The sequence below is a fragment of the Coffea arabica genome, chromosome 10c (assembly GCF_036785885.1).
Source record: "Coffea arabica cultivar ET-39 chromosome 10c, Coffea Arabica ET-39 HiFi, whole genome shotgun sequence".
In the NCBI taxonomy this organism is placed as follows: Eukaryota; Viridiplantae; Streptophyta; class Magnoliopsida; order Gentianales; family Rubiaceae; genus Coffea; species Coffea arabica.
The window spans coordinates 2,357,148-2,379,652 of NC_092329.1; the positions used below are offsets into that span (position 1 = coordinate 2,357,148).

The window sequence follows — 22,505 nt, forward strand, 5'->3', positions numbered from 1 at the left end:
TATCAGCCAAAAAAAAAAAAATTTATTATTCGCTTGCTACTAGATTTTATGGGGACCTAAAAGTACAGAACTTCAACTCCTGAAAAAGTTAATAAAATCCCTTTCAGTTGGTCTTGTTCGTTGGTGATTACAATAAAGGCATGCTGAATGTCCGAATTGGAATTACAAGTTTATTTCTCCACCATGCCGCCGAACAGGTGGTGATCGACGGTCGACTGCATCTGCATCAAAGAGATGATGAGATGGGTACCCTTCAAATATTCACCCATGCAGGGTTCGAATATGGTATTAGCGCTACTATCTACACAGGTCTTATAATCGAGGTACCAATTCAGACACAAGGCTCGAATGGACAGAGACCATCATGCTACTCTACAGGCTTCAAATATCACGCTGTTACTCTTCAAAGAATTTCAATTCAGACGCATAGCTCGAATCGATAGAGATGAGCATGAGAAAGATGCTCCCATCAGCATCAGCAAAGTCGTCCAGGGAGTAGGGAAGGCCCAATTCAAGACCTCATGCCTCTACAACCACAAGTCCATGCTTCCATCAGCATAGAAAAAGTCTGGTTTCCGGTACCCTGAACCCGTTCAAAGGACCGGTGGATTCATGAAGAAGAAGCCAGCGATGGCAAGACGGTACACGACCTTGAGGAAGCAAATAAAGCCAAGAGAATGGTTTCCCCGACTCCTCTTTGATGCTTTGCTATCAACATGAACTTAATGAGCCATTACAATCGTGTCTTCTTAGCGGTGGACCTGCTTGCTAACCTGGCGATCAATTCAATGTAGCTAATCAAATACAAAGAAAATCAGATGAACCACAAAGTAGCAGTTCCTAACTGAGGTTTGCTGAGCAACAGTACTGAGACGCCAGGCTGGCAGGCTCTACATATGCAGCATCACGATGTTCTACTAAAATGGCACTTATCCTTGTACAGGAGTCAAGTTGCAATCAGGCATTAAAAGCCAACATATCAACATTTGCTATCTATTCAAGACACCTATCATACTTTATTGCATGTCTTACCTTCTCTGCCCTAATGTCACGAAGCTGGGTTAATATTTCAGCAAAATCTGCAGGTGGCATCTGAGAAAAATGCATGTTCTCTAGAGTGTATGGGTGTGTAAATCTACAAAAGAAATAGGAAAAAAAAGAGAGGATAAAATAATAAATATCCATCCACTATAATACCAATAAACTGCAAGTTGAATGTACCAGTAGTAATTATTACCCCAGAGATAAAGCATGAAGACAAGGTCTTTCTAGTTTACAAATCAACTGCTGAAGATTCTCACGAAAGCTGGATGGGGTCCTAGGCTGAAGCAATGAGAGGGCCATTCCCTTGGTTCCACCATAAAGCTCATCTCCCAACAGAGGAACTCCCATATACTTTGCATGCACCCTTATCTATGATTTGTGCACAAGCTCTCAAAAGAAGTCTTTATATCCTCAATGCGAAAGACACAGAAAAATTTATAAAAGCTTGTGCAGAAGCTCTCAAAAGGAATTCTTTATATCCCGTAGTAGTCTCGTTTCATATTACTAGCCTTAAATTAGAGTTGAATATTTTCTTCATACAGGTTTTCTTCCACCATAAGCATTTCAATCTTTTAACCTATGCCTTTGATTTGTCCACTTAGGAAACTCCCCTTATTATAAGGCTTAGATTTCTCAATTTCACCAACATGCTGTTTGGAGAAATAATCAGTTCAAATATTTGAAACCTCTAGAGCACAAAATTAATTTCCAGAAATACGATGCAACTTTTAGCTCAAAAAGATATGTCAAAAAGGCACAGATAAAGGTCTGAAGTATACATATTTCGAGAGATGATGGTTCACTAAGACTTTTCACTTGATAAATGCAATGCAGTCCAACAAAAATACAACTATTTGGCTCTGGCCTCAAGAAGATCAACTTACCTGATGAGTGCGCCCGGTTTCTAGTTTCCATTCAACCAAAGCAGAACCACCACCAGCAAGCACTTCAATTACTCTATACCTGGTAAACATTAAATTTAATAAGCACAGCTTTTGAGTAAAAAGGTAACTTGTGCCGGCAAGAAAATGACAGTAAATCAAACAGACTCCTTTTTTTTTTTTTTGGGTGCTTGTCTTTTCCCACAAGGAAGGATTAGAAAGTATCATTCACAGCCAAAACACAGAAAAAGTCAGTGAAGACCTCATATCACCTACTAGCAGCATTGCGAGTCTTTTGACTATGAGTAGATCCATCGAAAACAGCCATACGAATTCGATTATTTGAATCACGGCCAACAGGAACGTCAACACGTCCTGATATTGGTGATGGAACTCCACAAGTAAGACTCACATAGACTCTTTTTATTGTACGGTTCTTAAATTGTTCTGCCAGATGTGAATGAGAATGTTCATCCTGCAAATTGCAAAAGTAATTAACATTAGAAACAGAAGAAATGGCGTAATACAAAAATAATAAGCAAAATTGTGATGATTTAGCCTTGATTTAATGCTTCTTAACACTTTTAGCAGGAATCACCTTTGCAACAACAAGTAACCCACTAGTTCCTTTGTCTAATCTATGCACAATTCCTGGGCGAATAGATGCCTCAGATTTACCGGAAGAGGCACCTCCATTATCTTTTAGTGCTCTAGGAAAGGCAATAAACTCATCATCAGAAGCATCCTCTGCCTCAGAATGTACTTCCTCACTTGCAAGTGAAAGCATAGGAAGACTACAATGATGAAGAATGCCATTCACAAGCGTTCCAGAAGTATTCCCAGGTGCCGGATGAACCACCTGTATAATTAAGCAATATATTATAATGCAGATCAGCCAAAACCATTGACAAGTAGAAAGAAACATGATTTCATTTAGTATCATGCATAGCATCACAAGGGCATATGGTGAATAATCTAGTAAAAACCCAAAATGTTAAAAGTGGTTCACTTCCTTCCTGTGAATCTCTTACCCAAATCCAAAACCTGGAAAGGCATTCTTTCTCAATTCAGAAGAAAAATACAGAAAGTCAGAAAGTTCAATGGGTTGAAGTAATTTCTTTCAATAAATGAGCAAAAAGAAGTGCAACAATAATGGAAGTTAGCATCAGAGCTGCTGAAAGGCCTAAAAGTGAAATTCTAGTCGGACAAATTATCAGATTATCACTTAAAAGAAATAGCATGACAATAGGCATGTCACAGCACGGTTGCTACATTTACACAAAGGACAACAAACAACATCAGACCATTAACAAACGTCCACCCAAAAACAAACTAACAAAATATCCAGCACTGATATGATTTATGAATTGCAAAAAATGAGACAATTATATGAACCTCTTACTCAGATAAGAACTCGTCTCACAAAAAATAAAAAGGGACCGAAACCTCACCATATGAGCAGGCTTGTTGACCACAAGTAAGTGATCATCTTCATAAACTATATCCAGTGGTATATCTTCTGGCTCAGCCCTTAGCTGCTGCAGCTCCGATATTGTGCAATTAACCTTATCCCCGCCTCTCACCATATGAGAAACCTGCATACCATTGATCAATTTACGATCCAACCACCATTTCAATCAAAAGTTAACAGCTTTTCTCAAGGGTCTCCAAAATTTTTTCTCAAAATTAGATTAAACCCAAATTTTTTTTTTTTTTTTAAAAAGTAACCTTATTAATGATGCGGCCGTTAACGGAGACGAGACCGGAGCGAATGCTGGACTGAACTCTGGCTCTGCTGATGCCATGAATGCGTGAAGAAACCCAAGAATCCAGCCTCAGCTTTTCCGACTTGACATCAACGGTTTCTTGGAGTTTGACACCGGAGAAATTGATAGTTCGCCGGTCAGAAATGGGTTGTGGGTTTCCCCCGGCAGAAGTGGTACAAGCCTTGACATTGACGAGTCTTGAAAGCGAAATTACCGACAGGGGTTTAGGGATAATATTTTTCAAGGCTTTGGTGGAGGGAAGTGAGCTCCAAGAGATGGTACTGAGTGACAAGGACCCCATTTCTCGAGGAGGGCAGCTCTGGAGAAGACGGGAGCTAAAAGAGCTGGAGCCAGGAAGTGGAAATTGCCATGGGTACTTAAAGGCGTCATTTTTTTCGTATTGAAACGGTCCACGCTTTTAAATATCCCAATATATTCCATACCATTCAATAATTCCAATTTTATAAATAATAAAGTGGAGTAAGAACTGCTGAGCACTCAGTTTTGGAGGCACAATTTGCTCTCGTGTTTGGGCAGTTAAAACCTTTAATTAGCCCCTTGTGATTGGACCGTATTTTTTCGTTTTAATTTATTTATCAGAACATTAATACCTGAAGGAAGGCCTCTAATTAAAGCCTGAAAAATATCAATACACTCATTTGGACAGTTTTGCACGACGAATAAAACTTCCACTCATGTGGTAAAAGTGTTATTGGTTTAGTTTGGACTTCTGTAATGCGATTCGAAACCACTACCTGAGGTATTAACAGTGGTGATATAGTTTCGAAGTTACGATCGAACTGATATCAGCAAATTTATTCTCAAGAAAACTACGAAATCATGTTTATCTTTCACAATGCACTCCAGACAAAAAGATTCACGTATTCACATCGAGAGAGAGAGAGAGAGAAAACATATGAATCGGCCGCATGTAGGACTCAGGATAAGCTGCTTAGCTTGCTGGAGATGAAAGAACGAAAGACTTCCTTATTCCTGAGAAGGCAGTAAGCTGATTTCTTGTTTATCATCTGTAGTTCCCTTTCTCATCATGGTTACGAACTCCTCGTAGTTAATTCTTCCGTCCTGCATGATTAGATATCATCATAACAAAATTATCGAAGTCATCACTGATGACTTGGTCAGAATTCAGTTGGAACTCGGAAAAGTTTTGACAATATTTCTACTTACTTTATCAATATCTACATCATTAATGATTTCATCAATAGTTGCTTCATCTCCCATTCCGTACTCGGTCATAGCATGTCTGAGTTCATCCCTTGTGATAAATCTGGTGAAATCCGAAACAAGATCACCAACAAACTTGTGCTAATATGCCCTTCTCCATTTACCAAACGCAAAGGTTTAAGAAAGCTCAAATTCAGGAATGCCAAGAAACACGATGATGACGAGAACGAAAATAGGCAGGGAATCTCCTCAACTAAAATATTTGTCCTCCTGGATAGATATAATTTCTAATGCATTGAACAAATCAAGGGAAAATTAAGATGCATACCCACTACCGTCCTTGTCGAAGTGCTGAAAAGCCTTGAACAGATGGTCGTCTTTCTCCAGTCTATGACGATGCATGGTAGCAGTAATGAACTCAATGTAGTCTATCGTCCCGTTCTTGTCAACATCAGCCTGGAACAAAGAATTTATTGTTTAGTGAAAGATTCACTTGGGAGTTCAAGTCAACATTCATATTTATTTATTTTAGTAAATGGCAAATTAGTCTTTGGTTCCCATGTGTGAGTTAACACAAGGAACCTCTATAGTCGCGGGTTGCTTACAGCTTCCATCAATTCTTGTATTTCTTCTTCTGAAAGCTTGGATCCCAACCTAGATAACCCAGTTTTGAGCTCTTCATAAGTAATGGTACCACTTCTATCCGTGTCCATGTTGTTGAACATTTGTCTCAACCCCTTGATTTCTTCTTCTGAAAGGTTTTCTGCAATAACCTTCCAGTAATTTCATGTTTCAGCTATCAATAACTCTAGAAAGAGGAATCATAAAGCAACTGTAGAAGGGAAAGTACTCTTATGAATGACTGTCAAATATATTCACTAGTTCATTATGGAAACCGCGCTGTCCAGCAGGACACAAAATATTTAGTTCAACATGGTTTAAATCATATAACAAGCATCTTGCTGTTTCAGGGATTAAGATTAACTCACTCGGTTGCATACAATTAAACAGAAATTGCAGATCTGTATAACAAGCATTCACCCTAAAGAAATTTACATATCGATTCATTACCTTTAAAGCCAGCTTTTTCAGCTTGTTCATTGCTCTAAATTGCTTCATCCTTATTTGCACAACACTGTCAATAGGCGTATCTGATGCTTCACCACCTTCCTTGAGCCATGGATGTTCTGGTTCATATATGTTTAGCCAAATTTAGATGATGATCGGAATTATAGCTATGCAATTATTTGGAGGATGGAAACATTATATACTATTTTCTTTCCAAGAATCGGATAGTCTGCGCAATATAGACACTGTTAACCACTACATGGAGTGTTATACTCCATATGCTATTTACTCTCTGTACAATATATAAAAGTTTCTGTACAGCAACAGGTAAACACTCAGAGCCAAATGACTTGAGAAGGACAGAAAATAATAATATTGAAGGTCAAAAGTTTTTACTATTTACCAAGGGCTCCGGCAGCGGTGATCCTTTTCCGAGGATCCATTGTTAACATTTTCCTAACAAGATCCTTTGCACCAGACGATATTGAAGGCCAGGGAGAGCTTTGGAAATCAAGGCGCCCCACTAGGATTTCATTAAAAATGCCTTTGTCGTTCTCTGAAGCACAAGTCAATATCACTCAGTATAGCAACTTAAAGGCTAAAAGCAAAAATTAATTCCAGGTGCTAGAATTCAATTCATTCTTCATTGCAGCGTAAGAGAATGAGACGAAATAAGTCGACATTCTCTTGTAGGAAAAACTGGAATGAAAGAAAGATAGCAACTTTGGTCTCTTCTACCTGCTTGAGTTTCACTTACCAGCTGAGAAAGGAGGAAATCCACTTAAAATAATGTACAATATGACTCCAGCACTCCAGACGTCTGCCTCCTTCCCATAGTTTCGTTTCAGTATCTCCGGGGCCACGTAATATGCACTACCAACAATGTCCCTGTACACTTTTCCTGAAGATCATTTAAGAATGAAGTTAACAGTTGCGTGGTGCAAAACTTTTAGCAGAAATTTTCGCAAAGAGCCAGACACGGATCTGCTGCCTGCCTTGCACTTGATAAAGTTCTGAATTCACACTCTCCCAACAAAAGTTCCAATCAAGAAAATGGAAACAAACAAATCACAAATTAAAATAAAGCAAATACATAGACTTCACAAAATTCTTAACCCTTCCCTTCCTCAAAAAGAAGGAAGGATACCAATAAGCAAAATGTGTAGGTATTTTTAATCCAGCATAAATTGGAGTTCAATGCTGCTCTATAATTTGTCAGTCTGGATTTCCAATTTCAGTGAGAAAGAATACTGACCAACAAAACAATGATATCTAAGCACTGCAACAAGACAGACCACAAACAGAATATCCGGATGGTCTGTTCAGTCTTGATTTTGTCATTTGCACTTGGACAACATCTCTAAAATTCGAGTCAGACTGAATGAACCAGAAACTGATCAAGACATTGACTTAATCTCCCATCCAAGTTTAACACACTGGCTACCTAGGAATAAGCTTTAATGTGTGGGAATTATCACTTTGAACTCCACCAAATATTTCCCAAGAATCGAAACTACCATTTCCATTAAACTTTAATGGTTCTTGTTCGAAACTTTCTCAAAACACTCAATGAATTATATATTTGAAGGCCGCTATCTGGCTCATATGGTGCTTTAAAATCAACCCATACATGCAAAATGATAGAGCCTATGATCCATAACTAGGATGTCTCAAATGCGTTTCCATTTGAAGGTCCTCTAACTTGTAGATACAGACATCTGTGGTATATAACTCGCAACTTTCTAACTTATACAACATTGTTCCAAGAAAGAATAAGGGACACTACTTCGGCAATGCAAATAAGCAATACAAAGACAAATTTAGTCACGACCAATCTATACGGGTTCAAGACTTTAAGTATGTGCATACAAAAGATGCATCCTGAAAGAGAGAACACTGCATATAAAAGATTAAAGATTGAAATGAACATGGATACGACACATCTTGTCTCAACCATTTGGAGAGTTCGTGATTCCAAAGCTTAAGTTTACCAAAACCACCTTCTATTTGTGAACTTGTGTCAAACTACTAATTCGTAATAGAGTTGAAATTCTTCTGCATTAAACAAAATCGAAGAAAAATGTTTTAATTTAATTTTGCGATCGGCTTGGAGTGTTGGATCATTCGAATCACCACCGATCCACCACTTTATGATATAAACAGATAATTAAGAAGTACTATCTTACGCTTTAAAAAAGAATTAGAAAAATGTTATTTATATTCCATTATTTGTTATTTACACTTTTATCATTTATTTTATCATATAATCTAATAAATAAAAATGATACGATTAAAGTAATAGTGGAAGCACGAAAGTCGAAAATCGAAGTGCAAATAACAAACATTTTCCAAAGAGTTATAACAGCATTTTCACATTTGCTTTTGATTTCGAGGGAACAAGGAAAGCGTACGAAACACTTGGTTGACTTTGTCACTATCATTATTGACCAGGTCAACTTGACCAGTTGACGCAGACTAAAAGTGGCATCCACTGATCCACATCCACATGCTCTAATTGATAGGATCCAAAAATCTGTGAAATCTACACCTTTATAGGTCACGATCAGTGCAAAAGTCTGCAAGTTTTTTTTTCTGTCACAATCTTGAACTGATTAAGTGCTGAAACTTCCTCATTTTCCCATTGGGTGTGAGCAAAACCGTATAGAAGATGGCCGACTAAACGATGACGGACACCCCGTGAAAGGAACTCTTAGGCCTTGTTTGGATTGCCGGTTTCCGTCAAAAAATTACATCATTCTTCGTGATCACATTTCCCTATTACATTTTTCCCTCACATACATCAAATCGCTACAGTAATTTTTCCATGAAAAATCACGGAAAATGCAATTCAAACACAACCTTAATAAGAGTGTAACTCCGCCAGTACCATATTCCATTACGAACTATGTCTAGTGATGCCCCAATTTCCCCGATTTTGAAGACTAATCAGCCTTGACAAGATTATTATTAGCAGCACATAGTTACTTCTGAATTAGCTTCAATTGCCGAGAAAGCAATCAAAATCAAACAGAGGAAAAGAAGCGTAATTGAAGCTAACTTGCAAAAGAAGTAAAAAAAACTTTACCTTCCTCGATAAAGACAGAGAGCCCAAAATCTGTTGCTTTTAAAGGAGAATCGTCATCCCGATTGACCAGCAAGAAGTTCTCAGGCTTGAGGTCTCTATGAATCACCCCCATGAAATGACAAGCATGAACCACATTCACAATCTGCCGACCAATCCTAGCAGCTTCTTTCTCAGAGTAACTTCCTTTGGCAGCAAGGCGGTCGAAAAGCTCTCCACCTAAGCATAACTCCATCACCAAATGCAGATTCCTCCTGTCCTCATAGGCTCCCTTGAACTCCACGATATTAGGTTGTCCGCTCAGATGCTGCATTATGGAAATTTCCCTCCTAACATCTTCTATATCTTTCGGAGTCGCAAGCTTTGTTCTTGAGATGGACTTGCATGCATATTTCAAGCCAGTTGCTTTCTCAGTGCAAAGGTATGTGATTCCAAACTGACCCCTTCCGAGTTCTTTATCGAGATCGTAAAAGGCATTTATGTCAACACAAGGCTTCCCTAGTATTGGTCCAATCTGGGAAGAAGATGGTGCAGAATGTGTGCTAGGCGGCTTGTATGAAGGGAGTGGTTTTGGAAAGGGTGGTGGTGGTGGTGGCTGAACAGGTTCTTCTTGGGCTATTATTGGAATGGGGCGATATTGGTGAGGAGTAGAGTCTGGAGGGGAGGATATTGGGATGTCAACTGAGCTTGGACAACACAATCTTGACAAACACGTACCCATTTCTTTCAGAGGAGGAGCGAGACAGAGTATTGAAGGCCGAAGGAAAAGTTGATGTTGAGAGGCTGGGGGTGGAATGTTTCAAGAGTACAATGGGATGGTTTTGCAGTTTGGGGTTGGAGTTCGTTAACAGGATTACCACTTTTTCGTGAGGTGCTTTGCTTAACTTTGCTTTGGCGGTTTGGTATGTACTTGGTATCCAGTTACACTCTTGCTCGCATACGAATGGTATTAGTACACATGGAGGGAAAGTCAGGAGAAGAAGCGATCCGGTCTCTCTGTCTGTCTTCATACACAAAAAAAAAAAAAAAAAGTAAAAATAACCAAAGAAAAAGGAGCCTCAACAGTGTAAATATATTTACATAGCAACAGGCTAATCCAAGTGAAATTGCACTCTCAATGAAACAAAACCAGATTATACGATACAAGTAACTTTGCCCTTTTCATATCAGACGCACCCACTTCTGCCCTGTTTTCTTTGGGCTAACTTATTAAAAGACGCCTCAACTTTCCAAAGTGGCGTGGACCAAGCAAAGTCAATTGGCATTTGCATGTAATAGGCCTCATCTGTGTAATTGCTGCAAAAATTCCAACAACCAAGGAGGCCCGATTACCCATCAGTATACCATATTTCCACGAACAGCATCACATGGCTCCTGCAAAAGTTTAAAAAAATATATATACATGGAAGCTTCAAGGAATAACAGTTGCATAATTAAACGTGATCCCTTGAAGAATTTATTCTTCCATGCATTCTTTGCATCCTGTCATTTAATGCAGCAAACCAACTATTGCCAGATAAGTTTGTATGCTACTCTAAGGCACACCTGTTTACCATCATGCTCTCCAAGTGTATCAGCTTGCAGATATAAATGCATACTCAGTGGCGAAAAGGTCCATTAGCTTCAAAGCAAGCTCTTAAAATTGATCTTCCGTAAGACCTAACATATATATAATCATCAGTCATGTCAGCATACCCTCCTTTTTGGATTATTTTCTGGTGCCAGATTTCTACTGTGTACCCTGTTGAAATTGCAGGCTGCTGCTACTTAGGCAATGAATTCCACCGTACAAAGAAAAACTTAAACCCTCCAGCTGTGAAGCTTCCAATCAGTATGAAATGTCCAGCAGTCAATCCACCGGCCTGAAGTATGCATTTTGTTACTTGATACTATTCAGGCATCTCTAATACAGAAGAGTATTTCACTAAAATAATTTCTTTCCACCTGACAACAGTGATTCAATGGCTATTACAAGAATAAACAGTGTCATCCTTGTTACATTTAACAATGATGACCTCATATTTCTTGACTTGCATACTCAAAACAGGAATCTTGGAGCTTCTCTGAGTCTCTGAGGCAGAAGATACCTGAAGTAATAGATAAGAGATCTTTTGACATTCTTATTGACAGCCAGCATTTTTTCAGATTATAATTTGCTCTTCAGCTTGAACCTCTGTCACAGAAAAATATGACAACAATAGGAAAAATAAGCTAATGACGAAAGCAGATTAATGTAGAAGTCTGAATTTCAATAGAAGATTTGGACAATGGATAATTGCTATGACAATTCCAGAAAATAGAAACTATTCATCCACTTATTAAAAAAGGAACATGCTTAGGTGAAAGAATAAGGTGAACAGAAAACCAACAAGGATTTATTGAGTGGAAGTCTAAATGTAAGCTTACAACAGATAAAAGCTTCAATTTTCAGGATTCTGCAGTGAGTTTCGCCGACTCCAAGCTCCAGATCTCCAGGGTAATTTCCTGCCACACCAATATGACAAAATTTCGTATAAGCACTGAATCTGAATCACCACAAGTCCCCGCATGAACAGACGCCATCTTTGAAGTGATGAAATCGGTTTGTGTCTCTGACTAAAATTTCTCTCCTTTCGATGCGGGAAATGAATTTAATGGCAGTATGGCAGTCCCCACAAATTCTGAGGTTCTTCATCACTGTTAGAGCAGTCCCTGGACTGGTGTTCAATATCCCAAAAACTACAGCTAACTTCTCACTGTGGCCACATAAGATATGCTCCTTCTCCTGTTCTTCCACATCTTGCAACACAAAATCAGTATCAGGCAGATAACCCGATTTCTTCATTTCCATGCTCAACTTATTCAGCTTTTGTAAAATCTGCGCCATTTGAGGATGTGATTTGTCTCCTGCTAAAAGCATATGCACCCTGTTTTTGACCTCAATCCAGCTACATCCTGGATTTTTCTTCAATCCTGCACGCTTCATCATATCCCTGACTTTATCCATTTCAGTCCATTTTCCTCTGGCAGCATAAATATTTGATAGGAGAATATAATTCCCAGGGTTCTTTGGTTCCAGAGCAAACAGTCTATTTGCAGCAACTTCTCCCAGTTGCATGTTATGGTGAACCCGACAGGAACTTAATAAAGCACCCCAAACACATGCATCTGGCTCAAATGGCATCTCATTCATCAAAGAATAAGCTTCTTCAAGCTTTCCCGCACGCCCAAGAAGGCTCACCATGCAAGCATAATGTTCCATCCTAGCTTCAATTCCATAATCTTTAGACATGCTATTAAAGTAATTCTGCCCTACTTCCACAAGACCACATTGGCTACATACAGAGAGAAGACTCGTAAAACTCACAAGATCTGGTAGTTGTCGACTACTCTGCATCAACTGAAAGATATTGATAGTTTCTTTTATCATCCCATGCATTGCATAACCACCAAGCATTGCATTCCAACAAACCAAATTACGCCTAGGCATCCTGTCAAAACACCGTCTAGCTGCTTGGATCCTACCACAACTAGAATACATGTCAATGAGAGCACTGCACACATAAACATCATCAGTAAAACCCCTCTTAAGTGAGAAACAATGTGCTGCTTTCCCATGTGCTAATGCAGCAATACTGGCACAAGCTGGAAGCAAGCAAGGGATTGTTACAGAATTTGGTTTCACACCGGCAATCTGCATTTCTCTGAAAAGTTCTAAAGCCACAAGATGTTTGCCATGCTGAGAGCAACAAGCAATCATGGAGGTCCAGGAAACCACATTCAATTCCATCCCTTGGCCCTTATATTTTCTGAAAGTCTTCAATGCGTCGTCTACCATATTATTTCGAGAAAGGCTAGAAATCAACGCATTGCAAGCACCCACATCCTTTTTATCCATTTCTTCAAAAACTCTCAACGTCTCCAGAGCACATCCACATTTCCCATACATATCTACAAGTGAACTGACAACATACTTATCTGATCTAAGTCCAAGTCTGATTGCATAACCATGAACCTGAACTCCGATGATGAAATCCTCCAAGTCACCAACTGCAGCAAGAACACTAGAAACACTAACTCCATCACACCTAATACCGTCTGAATGCATCCTCTGAAACATCAATACCGCCTCCAGGAAATGCCCACTCTGATTAAACCCAGCAATCATACCATTCCAGGATACCAAATTTGGCTCAATTCCCAATTTTCCCATCTCGTCAAACACCATAGTGGCATTACTGACATCTCCTTTCTTCGCATACCCAGACGCTAATGCACTCCCGCATATCACATCTGGATCAGCCATTCTATTGAACACGTTATGTGCATAGTTCAGTGCACTACACTTAATGTACATATGAACCAAAGATGATTCAACAAGAGAATCTGATGCAAGCCCAGTAGTTAAACCAAAGCCATGAAGTTGATGACCCACTTTAAGGGTTGATAATCCAGCGCAGGCCTTGATAGTGCTGGGTAGGATATGGGTATCGGGAAAAAGACGTCCCGAAAGCATCTTAACAAGCAAAGTAAGTGTGCGATGGAAATTTTTAAATTTGGAAGAAGCATTAATGAGGGTTGTGAAAGAAAAGAGATCAGGTTGAGGAAGTGAGTACAGGAGGATATCTGCTTCGGTGAAGCATCGGTGGCTGGCGTACAAGGCGAGTAGCTTGGTGGCGACATGGGGTTGGGTAGAGAGGCCTGCTTTGAGGGCGCCTGCGTGGGCTTGTTTTGCTTCGGAGAGGGTTCCTGTGGCCGAGTTGAGACAGCTCAGGTAAGCAATCTTGCGGTTGAAGTTGTTAAACAGGTGCAAAGCTTGAACATTCCTCGTCATTAATTTGTTGCTCATCTTCTTCTTGCTCGTCCAGAGCTTCTATAACACGGCCTAGTCCAATACCATCATTCGCAACCAGATTTGGCGGCAAATCTTCAGACTCTGTTCAAATTTCTGTTTTTCAGTTATGTTGATTAACATTAACACTACTTGCATCTCTAACCCCTACATTCTTTTGAAGATACACTAATGTAACATTCAATTGTCATATGGAGATTGAGAAGGGTACATTGTTACTTGTATTGTGCTTGAAACGGTTCAGATAAATCCAATTCTAGACTCACATTCATGAATACATTTTGTACCTGATTCAACAATTAGAATTTGCCATCATGGGAACAGAATGGGTGAAAATGTACAAGAACATAATGTTATGGGTCATAGAATACATTCATGGGTCATAACCATTATGGTTTTCTTTTTAGAATTTGCTTATATACAATAACGAACGTAAAAGCCACACACATGGTAGACGAATTTTCCCCTAAAAATCCTTTTTTTGGCGAATAGGATTTTACTTTAAACTATAGCTCACTCAATCCACAACCTATAAATGCATTCCTTTGTTACATCAGATGAATATGAACCATTTTTCTTGCCCATACGCAGTACTCAGCAATGATATAGATTCGATAGGACCTAACAGAACTAGCCCATTATGGTCAATCATTCAAGAACGTTGTCTATCGCTCCCAGGAGGTCTCTCCGCCGACTTCGTACACTTAGGATGCACCTCATAGCCACACTCCATGCACTGATACGCCCATCCAAGTCCTTGCTCATCACAGTCACAGCAAATGTAAGGTCCTCCTCCGCTGCCTTCAGACACTAGCGTGAGCTCATGGCGATGTCCCACGTGGTACTTGGATTTGGGCAGGCTTTTAGCTTCTTCATCCATTTGATTCTCCAGCAATGCCGTTCGAGCTTCAGTGAACGGGTAAGCATTTTCTTGGTACAGGTTTACCAGATTCCTTCCCTTCTTGGTCACTGTTTTTCCATCAGGGCCTAGAATTACCAAGCTAGGGATCCATTGAACATCGAAATGTTTAGTAAGGTTCTTGATGGTCGGATCATTAAAAGGCAATGCGAGCCATGGCATGGTCCCAAAAAATAAGTTAAAAGATAATTCATCACGGTCAGTTGACACAAAAACTATTTCGAAGTCTTCACCACCTTTTTCCAGCAGCACTTCTTTGATTTTTTGGTATATAGATATCAACCTAGAAGTGAACTTCACCCCTGGAAAACACCATTGCGCTGAGAAATAAAGTCCAACTGTCTTACCCTTCAAGGATGCAACTGGGACCTGCATTACATGTCAAGTCCATAGGCTTTAGTTTCTAGATAGAAAAGTACTATACACTTGTCACCTTCAATTTTTTTTCTTTTGTCAATCATCACTTTTTATCTATAGTATCCTACACTATCCTAATCTAAGGGGAGACCCAACTGGGTCTAAGGAGTCGGTGGGGACTGAACCACTACCGAACCAGAATTCTTAGTCCCTGACTCATGAGTTCAAATATTGATGCATACTTTTTTCCAAACAACCAAACTGACTAGCCTGAGTAACACGAAATCAAATCCTTAATTATCTGCTTAAAGTATAATCCAGGACTTACCAGTTTGGATGTTGAGTGACCCAATAGAAAATCTCGATTTTGGCTCGTTAACAGATTCATTAACGTCTGATTTTCATGCTTCTCCCTCTCTCTCTCCTGTAGTTCCTGCAACCTCTCTTTAGTAAATGGAAAGGCCTGCTTCCCATAGCGGTACAGGAGTTCAACTCCATCATGAATTGCTTCATCGACTTTGTAATTGTCAGGTTGTAGAATAATTAGGGAAGGAATACCTTCTACATCAAACCTGCTATTCAAATTTTTCTTCGTATTCAAATCAGAAAATGGGATTGCAAGCCAAGGCATGCACGCCCGATAGTTATTGAAGGCATCCAAGTCTTCATCACATGACACAAAAACTACCTCAAAACCGGGAGTCTGACTCTTAAATTCCTCAAAAGCATTCACCAAAAGAGGGGTAAAGTTGTTACATGGTGGATACCAATTAGCTGAAAAGTAAATACCAACAATTTTGCCTTCAAGTTCAGAAATTTTAACCTGCATCAACACGTACTACATGAAACATATCACAAAGCCATTGCTTAGTAAGTAATCCAGTTAATTGCATCAATCCACTCCAGTTTTTAGTTCATTTGGTGAACCTATTAGTGAGATAAATCTCATATAGTTCTGAGGTTATTATGAGAGTCAGTTTTTCTTTTATATTCATTCACTTTGAAAAGCCTAGGAAGTAAAATCATAATTAAATATTGAAAAGAAAAAAAAGATAACATGCACCGTCCAGAAATGTAAATGATAACATGCAAAGTCCTAAACTGAGTCTAATTCTCACAAAAAGGACTTTCTGGCTACTCAGACATCCACTGTCTACCATCTCTACCACACATCCTACTGCATCATCATTATAAATTTCAATCATCAATCTATAAACCAAAACCCCAAATCCATGGAAAAAGATTCCTCTTTTGTCCAAACCCCAAATTCTAACACTAATCAAATTTGGTCTCATCAGTGAAGAATGGCCATGAGTCAGAAGGTTAAAGGCTAGCGGGGGTTCTGCTTGGCATCCCTAATCATCTTCAGTTGGTACTGAAGCCGTGAGGGGTGACAGGGACGTGGGACGTGGGTGCTTATTGAGTGGTGGTATCGCTGTCAGAAGAGAAGCCATTGCAGATGGGGTTTAGGGGAGGAGAAGTAAAGCATGCCTAAAAAATGCTCAAATCCAAATGCTTAGTTGAGTTTGTCTATCGATGACCATCATACCGAGCCAGGCGTTTTCTTGACTTGGGTCGCTAGGGGGTTGTGGTGTAATCTGCGACAAAGAAGAAGGTTTTTCTTCTTTTTTTTTTATTTTCAAATTTAAATGACGGGTTTGCCCCTGAAAAAGAACACATGACATATGACCGTCTCTCCATCTACCTTCATACCAAATTTGGATGAAACGATTAAAAAGCAGCTACAATTTTATAATTTATTAGTTGAGTGACAGTTTTAGTTAAGAAAATAGTTTAGTGACCAAAAGATGTGAAAGTTAGATTGGAAAAAGTACTCAATAAGCACCATGTGATTGTGATATGCCCCTTATAATGATTTCATAGCTTACAGGCAGCTAAAACAGGAAGCCAACCGAGTGATAGAGCAAAATACAGTAGCGTTAAGCAAATCTAAAAAACAAGGCAGAAGGAAAAGAAAATCCTGGGCCAGTCAATACAAAAACACACACACACACACACACACACATATATATATAGAAAACAAATTCAAGCCTGTGTTCATAATGGTTTGATCAACATGGGAAATGTTTAAAAATCAGAGAAAACACATGCTGGAGTCTGATGTCCAAACTGAAGGCATAAAAGATATCGATGTTGTATTTGGGAATTTGGAGGGGGAGCAGGGAGGATCACCATCACAGCTGCTGAGTTCAAGGCTGCCGGATTTGATATATCAAAACTTGGTAGATTGTTCAAGACCAGAGCAGTAAGCTCAACTTCAAATTTTGTTTAACTTCAAAATCACAGCAACGAAGAAGGGCCAAAAAAAAAAAAAATCATTATTATAAGTAGCTATCCCATTTTGAGTAGTACCCTGAGGATATTAATTCGTTCCAGAGATGGTGCAAAAGAGAGACAATAAACTAGATGCAAGTTCATTTTTTGAAGTCATTACTAGAAGCAGTTTCAATCTCTAAGTTAGGATTCCAACTTGGAGTAACTCTAGCTCACAACAAAAAAAAAATATATTCAAGAACCTGAAATTGAACTGTCGTCGGTACTGTTAATTTAAGTAAATGAAGGTAGAAGGCGAGAGAGAGAGAGAGGGGGAGAGAGAGAGAGTGAGTGAAGAAACCTGAGCTCCAGTTGCAGATAGCAGAAAGTCTCGATCCTCAGTCGCTAGGATAGACAAAAAATTCGTGTTCTTGAATTCTTGATCCCCTTCCTCAGTAGCATTGTTGCTGTCCCTCACTCTAACTCGTACCGCCTCCTGCGTCATACTACCAGCCAACTGTTACAGCAGTATTTGATTGCGGACCGCAGAGACACACACACACACAGCCCACCAGAGTCCAACCAACGACCACTACTATGTATCCGTTCCCCCCCACCCCTGCCCGAGTCCCCGATTCACCGCCGGCGCTCTTTCATTTTACATAGGGAAATATATCAATATTACTCCACTACTTGTGAAAAAGTCAAGTCTTCCATAAACCACTGCTCTGTGGTGGTACCTAGCCCACTAGTTACCGGACATTTGGACGACTAGTTCTACTCCCACATCATTAAGCTTTCAACACGTAGCACCACACTCTCCAAACTTTATCACAAACTACATACTACAACTATTCGTTTTAGTCAATTGACTGTTCGTTTTAGTCAACTATTAGGTTTGTTGAGTCGTAAGAGTCAATTGACTTCTTGACAGAAAAAAAAAAAACTATTCGTTTTAGTCAACGAGTTTCTTTTCTTGTAGTATTAATACACGTTTTCTAGAAAAGTGTTACTTCAAAGTGAAATAGATTCAACAGAGCCTCAGCTTCCACTTGACAGGTAGCGTTTTGATAAAATAATTTGAGGTTCTATCTCAAAATCAATTGATAATGATGAATAAAGTGGTTCAAGATCTTATCATTAGTTTGATTCGAATTTCTTGAAAAAAATGAATGGTGAAACATATTATCCATTAACATATTTGATGCATAAAATGATAGTTGGGATAAGTTTATTTGGAAAGAGTAGTGTCATTTGAAATAATTACTGTAGTATTTTTTGTGATCTAATGTACGTGAGATAAAAAAATAATTGAAAATATTAAAAAAAAAGTGAGTTGAAAAATGTGTTTATGATGTAAATGAAATATTATGTGAAAATTTTTTATATCCAAACAAACTCGTATCGCCTTTACCTCTTCTGAAAATTTGATTTTGCTGTCTTTCCTTTAGCGGAGAAAATAAAATACTCTCTCTGTTCCTTTGAAAGTGTCATACTTTTTATTTTTGGATGTTACAAAACAATTATCATATTAGAAAAGTCAAAGTACCTTTTAGTCTCTCTTTTCAATATAATTTTTCTTTCTAATCATATGTATGTTACCCTTCAAATTCAAAATTTGAATTTATGAATATAAAATTAAAAAAAGAAACACAAATATCATAATCAAATCACTATTTTTAAAAAGTTGAACTCTTCGAACATGACTAAATAAAGGGGAGGGGAAGAGTGCTAATTTTTTGAACTTTATGCGTAAGGTCCTTGATGACATGATTGAATCATTGGCGCATGTTTCCTTCGATATTTTAGTTGATGACACGATTGAATCACACGTCTCCACCTCTCTTTCTTGTCTATTTTAGGTTCGATATTATTGTGGGGTTCTTTTTCCTCTCTACCTTAGGCTTCCTTCCGATTTTTGCCTTTTCTAAAGTGAATAGTTGAAGTAGCAGGTATTTTTTTCCGTTTTCGAAAGAATAATTTTTGCCCTTTCTAAAGTAAATAGTTGATCTAACAAATATTTTTTCCGTTTTCGAAAGAACAATTAAAGCGAAGATGAATTGCACATAGTCAATACAGTACATGTTTTCCTTATCTTAGAATGCGTCTTTTGTTCTGGTTGTCTTTCCTTTCATATCTTGTCTACTCCTTTTCATATCTTGTCTCCTCCTTCTTTTGCTCACTATGTCTTTTTTCTGATTTACAAGCCCTCATAAGTGTCCTGAGATAAGATAGCTACACAGGTGAAAATAACCTTTCAAACCTCCGTTCTATCTGATGGTTATATCATAATTTGGTCACTAGTTAATGTGCTGTGTGACTGAATATCTATCCATCTATGTCTGTTTATATCTACATATACTCGCCGTAGAAGTATAAAAGTATGAATGATCTAGAGAGAATAGTAGGGTGAATTACCATTGACTAACGTTTCCACTCCCTCTCCAATTATTTCTTGTGCTTAAAATTTCTTACTCAAAGCAAGGAAAATGTTGTTTGCACTCCCACCATTTGTTATATCATATAGTCTAATAAATGAAAAATATATAATAAAAAAGGATAGCAGGAGTACAAATAACAGTTTTCCAAAATAATGGCAAAATGTGAAATAGCCAGTCAAGACATATATGCTGTTTGGACAAAACAAAAACATGCAAAAAATCCTTTATTGACTTGGAAAATCTTTATAAAAAAATCATGAACTATTACCCCCTTATCAACAATCGTAGTGCTCAAATAAAGAGCAAATAGTCCAAGTTTAATGAACATTACATCTCAATTGATGTGATTAAAATTCATCAGAAGAAACTGAAGGTTAAATTGATAGGACAAAAAGACGTAAAAATAATTTAGCTTTAATTAAAGTTATGCTTCACCTTAGTCATATCCAAGCAAACAACGAAAATTGTTCATATACTTCACCTATAAACAATTATATTTCATTGCCACTGTTCTTTTTCCTTTGAGGGAAAAAATGGAAGAATAAATTAGATATATATATATGCATTCAAACAAAAAATAAATAAATGAGAGTAATAAAATAAAATAAATTAAAAAAAGAATTCTAAAGTTTAACAAAGAAAGAGTAAATAGCTAGCTAGAAATAATTAAATGTGGTGGATCATTAACATCCTAACAATGATTTATTTAGAAGTGTTTGGGTCATGATTTATCTAGAAAAGTCAAAAAAAATTTCAGAAAACATACCCATATAAGAGTTCAAAATTGGAAAACATTTTTTACAAAAATTGATTAAAATAACTCAGAAATATAAGAATTATTCTATTCTAAAGCTAACAATTAAAATTTTATAAAGAAATTTAGTATTTCAAAAGTTTCATATTATGGATTAATACAATCACATGCAAAGCGCGTGAGTCATTACTGGTTATTATTAAAGATGCACGGAACATTTGAATTGATATATACATACAGTACTATAAGAAAGGTAGGAAGTGAATTTGTATTTCTTGAGAGTCTACAGTGTTACGATTGAATAATCATACATAAAAAACAACAGACATTCACCTGAAATTTTGTCTAATAATAATAAAGAACTTTGCTATAGCACTACTAATATAATATCCAATGGCATGCAAATTGAGTGATCATTTCCGTGCCCATTACGTACTCTTGTAATGCTGAATTTACTAGTTCCGTACTACGTTTCCTGAGCTGTTGAGGGACTCTCGTGACCGCAGATACAAGTTCCCTCCAGATGCAGGGAATTGTTTGTATGGTACCAATAATGATAGAAGCAGAGAAAAGGGTCAGAAAAGGGCGTCCCAATGAGAGAAGGAATCTTTGGGAAAGATTGGCCGCAGAGAAAAGGACTCGCGGCTCAAGCACAAAAGCCCACGTACGTTGGAACGTGGCTATTACGGTATCCGTCGTGTCCCAAGGACGCCCAAGTCCCAACTCACAAAGTTTGGTAAAAGAGCGATCCTCCTCCCTCCTAATCATTTTCTCGGACCCAACCTTAATGTTGTTTGGGTACGTACGTATATGGCGAAGTTCTTTGGTTAATGATTGTCGATGGGACGATTTCTTGACCTAACCATTTAATTAAGCGTGACATCCTCAGATCACCCCACGTTTGATCTGCTTCTTCTCCTGCTTGACACGCTCCAGCCCTGGATGTTTACTTCTGCCTTCATCCTCTCCCTTTCTTGGTCACCATTTGCTGCTTCCACCTTCTTCTGTGAATCATCAAATTCATGCTAGTAGTTTTTTAAGTCGCAAGCAATGCAGTTGTACAAGTTTTGTGGTCTTGTTCATTTTCTAAATGATCGCTCGAATTGGATGTAGAAAGCATTAAATGGTATTAGATAGTAACTGTTGTTGAGCGACAAAATTAATGTCACGCATCCAATTCTAGCCAAATTAATGAGATTTTGTATATTTTCCACAGCTCACAGCTAATTGATTTTGAGACGAAATCTCGGATTCTTTATCAATTTTAGATTCTATTTCATGGATTATAAGCAAGCAATCAGTTAATCTATGTCAAAATTATCATAATCTAACAATGCTTTGATCGGAGGCGCTCGTCTTTGTAAGTTGTAACACGAGTTTCAACCGGGATATGGAAGTGTACCGGTCATATGCAAGTTTCAATCGAGAGTTTGGGTTCCTTCCTTAATTGGTGGTTTCCATTAGAAACTATGGCCTCGTTTGGCAAGTAAATTTTTTGAGTGCTTGTTTAAAATTTTACTGTAACTTATTGTATAAAATATTTTTAAAGTGTGTAAATTTTTAAATATTTTGAAATGCATAATTTAAAATTTTTAAAATTACTGTAATTAAAGTTATTAAAAAACTTATAACAAATAAACTTGATCAAAAAAAATTGCTTGCGGGGAGTATTTTATTTCACTGCTGCCTGCCCTCAACGGCTATCTACTCCAACAGTGGCTAGTTGTACACTGTAGGGGAATTGATACTCGTGACAGTGAAGGAATCGTGCCGTACTGCGGATTGCCCATCGTGAGCTGTCGATTTTGACAGCAGCAATCGGCAGAGAGTTTCGTCAAAGTGAAACTTCATTTCTTATGGAGTTGAAATTAACCGAAACTGCTAATGGAACAATGGATTTGGC

At 38.1% G+C, this 22,505-nt stretch overlaps 3 protein-coding genes across 7 annotated transcripts; all 3 read right to left on the bottom strand.

The window, feature by feature from the left end:
• Positions 1 to 44: 44 nt before the first annotated feature.
• LOC140004031 (RNA pseudouridine synthase 2, chloroplastic-like) lies at positions 45 to 4,175 on the bottom strand. Of its 3 annotated transcripts, none has more exons than XM_072069793.1 (8): positions 3,654 to 4,175; positions 3,377 to 3,520; positions 2,524 to 2,784; positions 2,198 to 2,400; positions 1,929 to 2,007; positions 1,238 to 1,413; positions 1,033 to 1,135; positions 45 to 934 (listed from the first exon to the last, which is right to left on the bottom strand). In XM_072069793.1, the coding sequence occupies exons 1-8, from the start codon at positions 3,990 to 3,992 to the stop codon at positions 905 to 907; spliced, it is 1,335 nt and encodes a 444-aa protein (XP_071925894.1). In that variant the 5' UTR covers positions 3,993 to 4,175; the 3' UTR covers positions 45 to 904. The 3 variants fall into 3 exon arrangements, with proteins under 3 accessions (XP_071925894.1, XP_071925895.1, XP_071925893.1); XM_072069794.1 differs by having other exon boundaries at positions 45 to 773; positions 3,654 to 4,174; XM_072069792.1 differs by having other exon boundaries at positions 45 to 1,135.
• Positions 4,176 to 4,372: 197 nt separating this feature from the next.
• Positions 4,373 to 17,891, bottom strand: LOC140015680 (calcium-dependent protein kinase 29-like). Of its 3 annotated transcripts, XM_072068439.1 has the most exons (10): positions 11,433 to 11,551; positions 10,572 to 11,199; positions 9,030 to 10,400; positions 6,702 to 6,845; positions 6,348 to 6,500; positions 5,948 to 6,063; positions 5,482 to 5,649; positions 5,205 to 5,332; positions 4,880 to 4,979; positions 4,373 to 4,774 (listed from the first exon to the last, which is right to left on the bottom strand). In XM_072068439.1, exons 3-10 carry the CDS (start codon positions 9,745 to 9,747, stop codon positions 4,679 to 4,681), a joined length of 1,623 nt encoding a protein of 540 aa, XP_071924540.1. In that variant the 5' UTR covers positions 9,748 to 10,400; positions 10,572 to 11,199; positions 11,433 to 11,551; the 3' UTR covers positions 4,373 to 4,678. The 3 variants fall into 3 exon arrangements, 1 of the variants encoding a protein (XP_071924540.1); XR_011822311.1 differs by lacking the exons at positions 4,373 to 4,774; positions 4,880 to 4,979; positions 5,205 to 5,332; ... (2 more) ...; positions 6,348 to 6,500; positions 6,702 to 6,845 and adding an exon at positions 17,769 to 17,891 and having other exon boundaries at positions 10,065 to 10,400; positions 10,572 to 10,888; positions 11,114 to 11,199; positions 11,433 to 13,941; XR_011822310.1 differs by lacking the exons at positions 4,373 to 4,774; positions 4,880 to 4,979; positions 5,205 to 5,332; ... (2 more) ...; positions 6,348 to 6,500; positions 6,702 to 6,845 and adding an exon at positions 17,769 to 17,891 and having other exon boundaries at positions 10,065 to 10,400; positions 11,433 to 13,941.
• LOC140015681 (probable nucleoredoxin 2) lies at positions 14,188 to 17,426 on the bottom strand. Its single transcript, XM_072068440.1, has 2 exons — positions 15,462 to 17,426; positions 14,188 to 15,145 (listed from the first exon to the last, which is right to left on the bottom strand). Exons 1-2 carry the CDS (start codon positions 15,960 to 15,962, stop codon positions 14,510 to 14,512), a joined length of 1,137 nt encoding a protein of 378 aa, XP_071924541.1. The 5' UTR covers positions 15,963 to 17,426; the 3' UTR covers positions 14,188 to 14,509.
• Positions 17,892 to 22,505: the final 4,614 nt, after the last annotated feature.

Excerpts from the sequence above, each read along its gene's own strand:
- LOC140004031 (XM_072069792.1), bottom strand. The coding sequence starts at position 3,992 with ATGGGGTCCTTGTCACTCAGTACCATCTCTTGGAGCTCACTTCCCTCC. Across the intron at positions 3,521-3,653 it reads ACGGCCGCATCATTAATAAG|GTTTCTCATATGGTGAGAGG; the intron begins GTTACTTTTTAA and ends AATGGTATGCAG. Across the intron at positions 2,008-2,197 it reads ACTCGCAATGCTGCTAGTAG|GTATAGAGTAATTGAAGTGC; the intron begins GTGATATGAGGT and ends AATGTTTACCAG.
- LOC140015680 (XM_072068439.1), bottom strand. The coding sequence starts at position 9,747 with ATGGGTACGTGTTTGTCAAGATTGTGTTGTCCAAGCTCAGTTGACATC. Across the intron at positions 6,846-9,029 it reads CTCTGTCTTTATCGAGGAAG|GAAAAGTGTACAGGGACATT; the intron begins GTAAAGTTTTTT and ends AATGATCTTCAG. Across the intron at positions 5,650-5,947 it reads TGAAAAAGCTGGCTTTAAAG|GTTATTGCAGAAAACCTTTC; the intron begins GTAATGAATCGA and ends AATTACTGGAAG.
- LOC140015681 (XM_072068440.1), bottom strand. The coding sequence starts at position 15,962 with ATGCAGGTTAAAATTTCTGAACTTGAAGGCAAAATTGTTGGTATTTAC. Across the intron at positions 15,146-15,461 it reads GTCACTCAACATCCAAACTG|GTCCCAGTTGCATCCTTGAA; the intron begins GTAAGTCCTGGA and ends CATGTAATGCAG.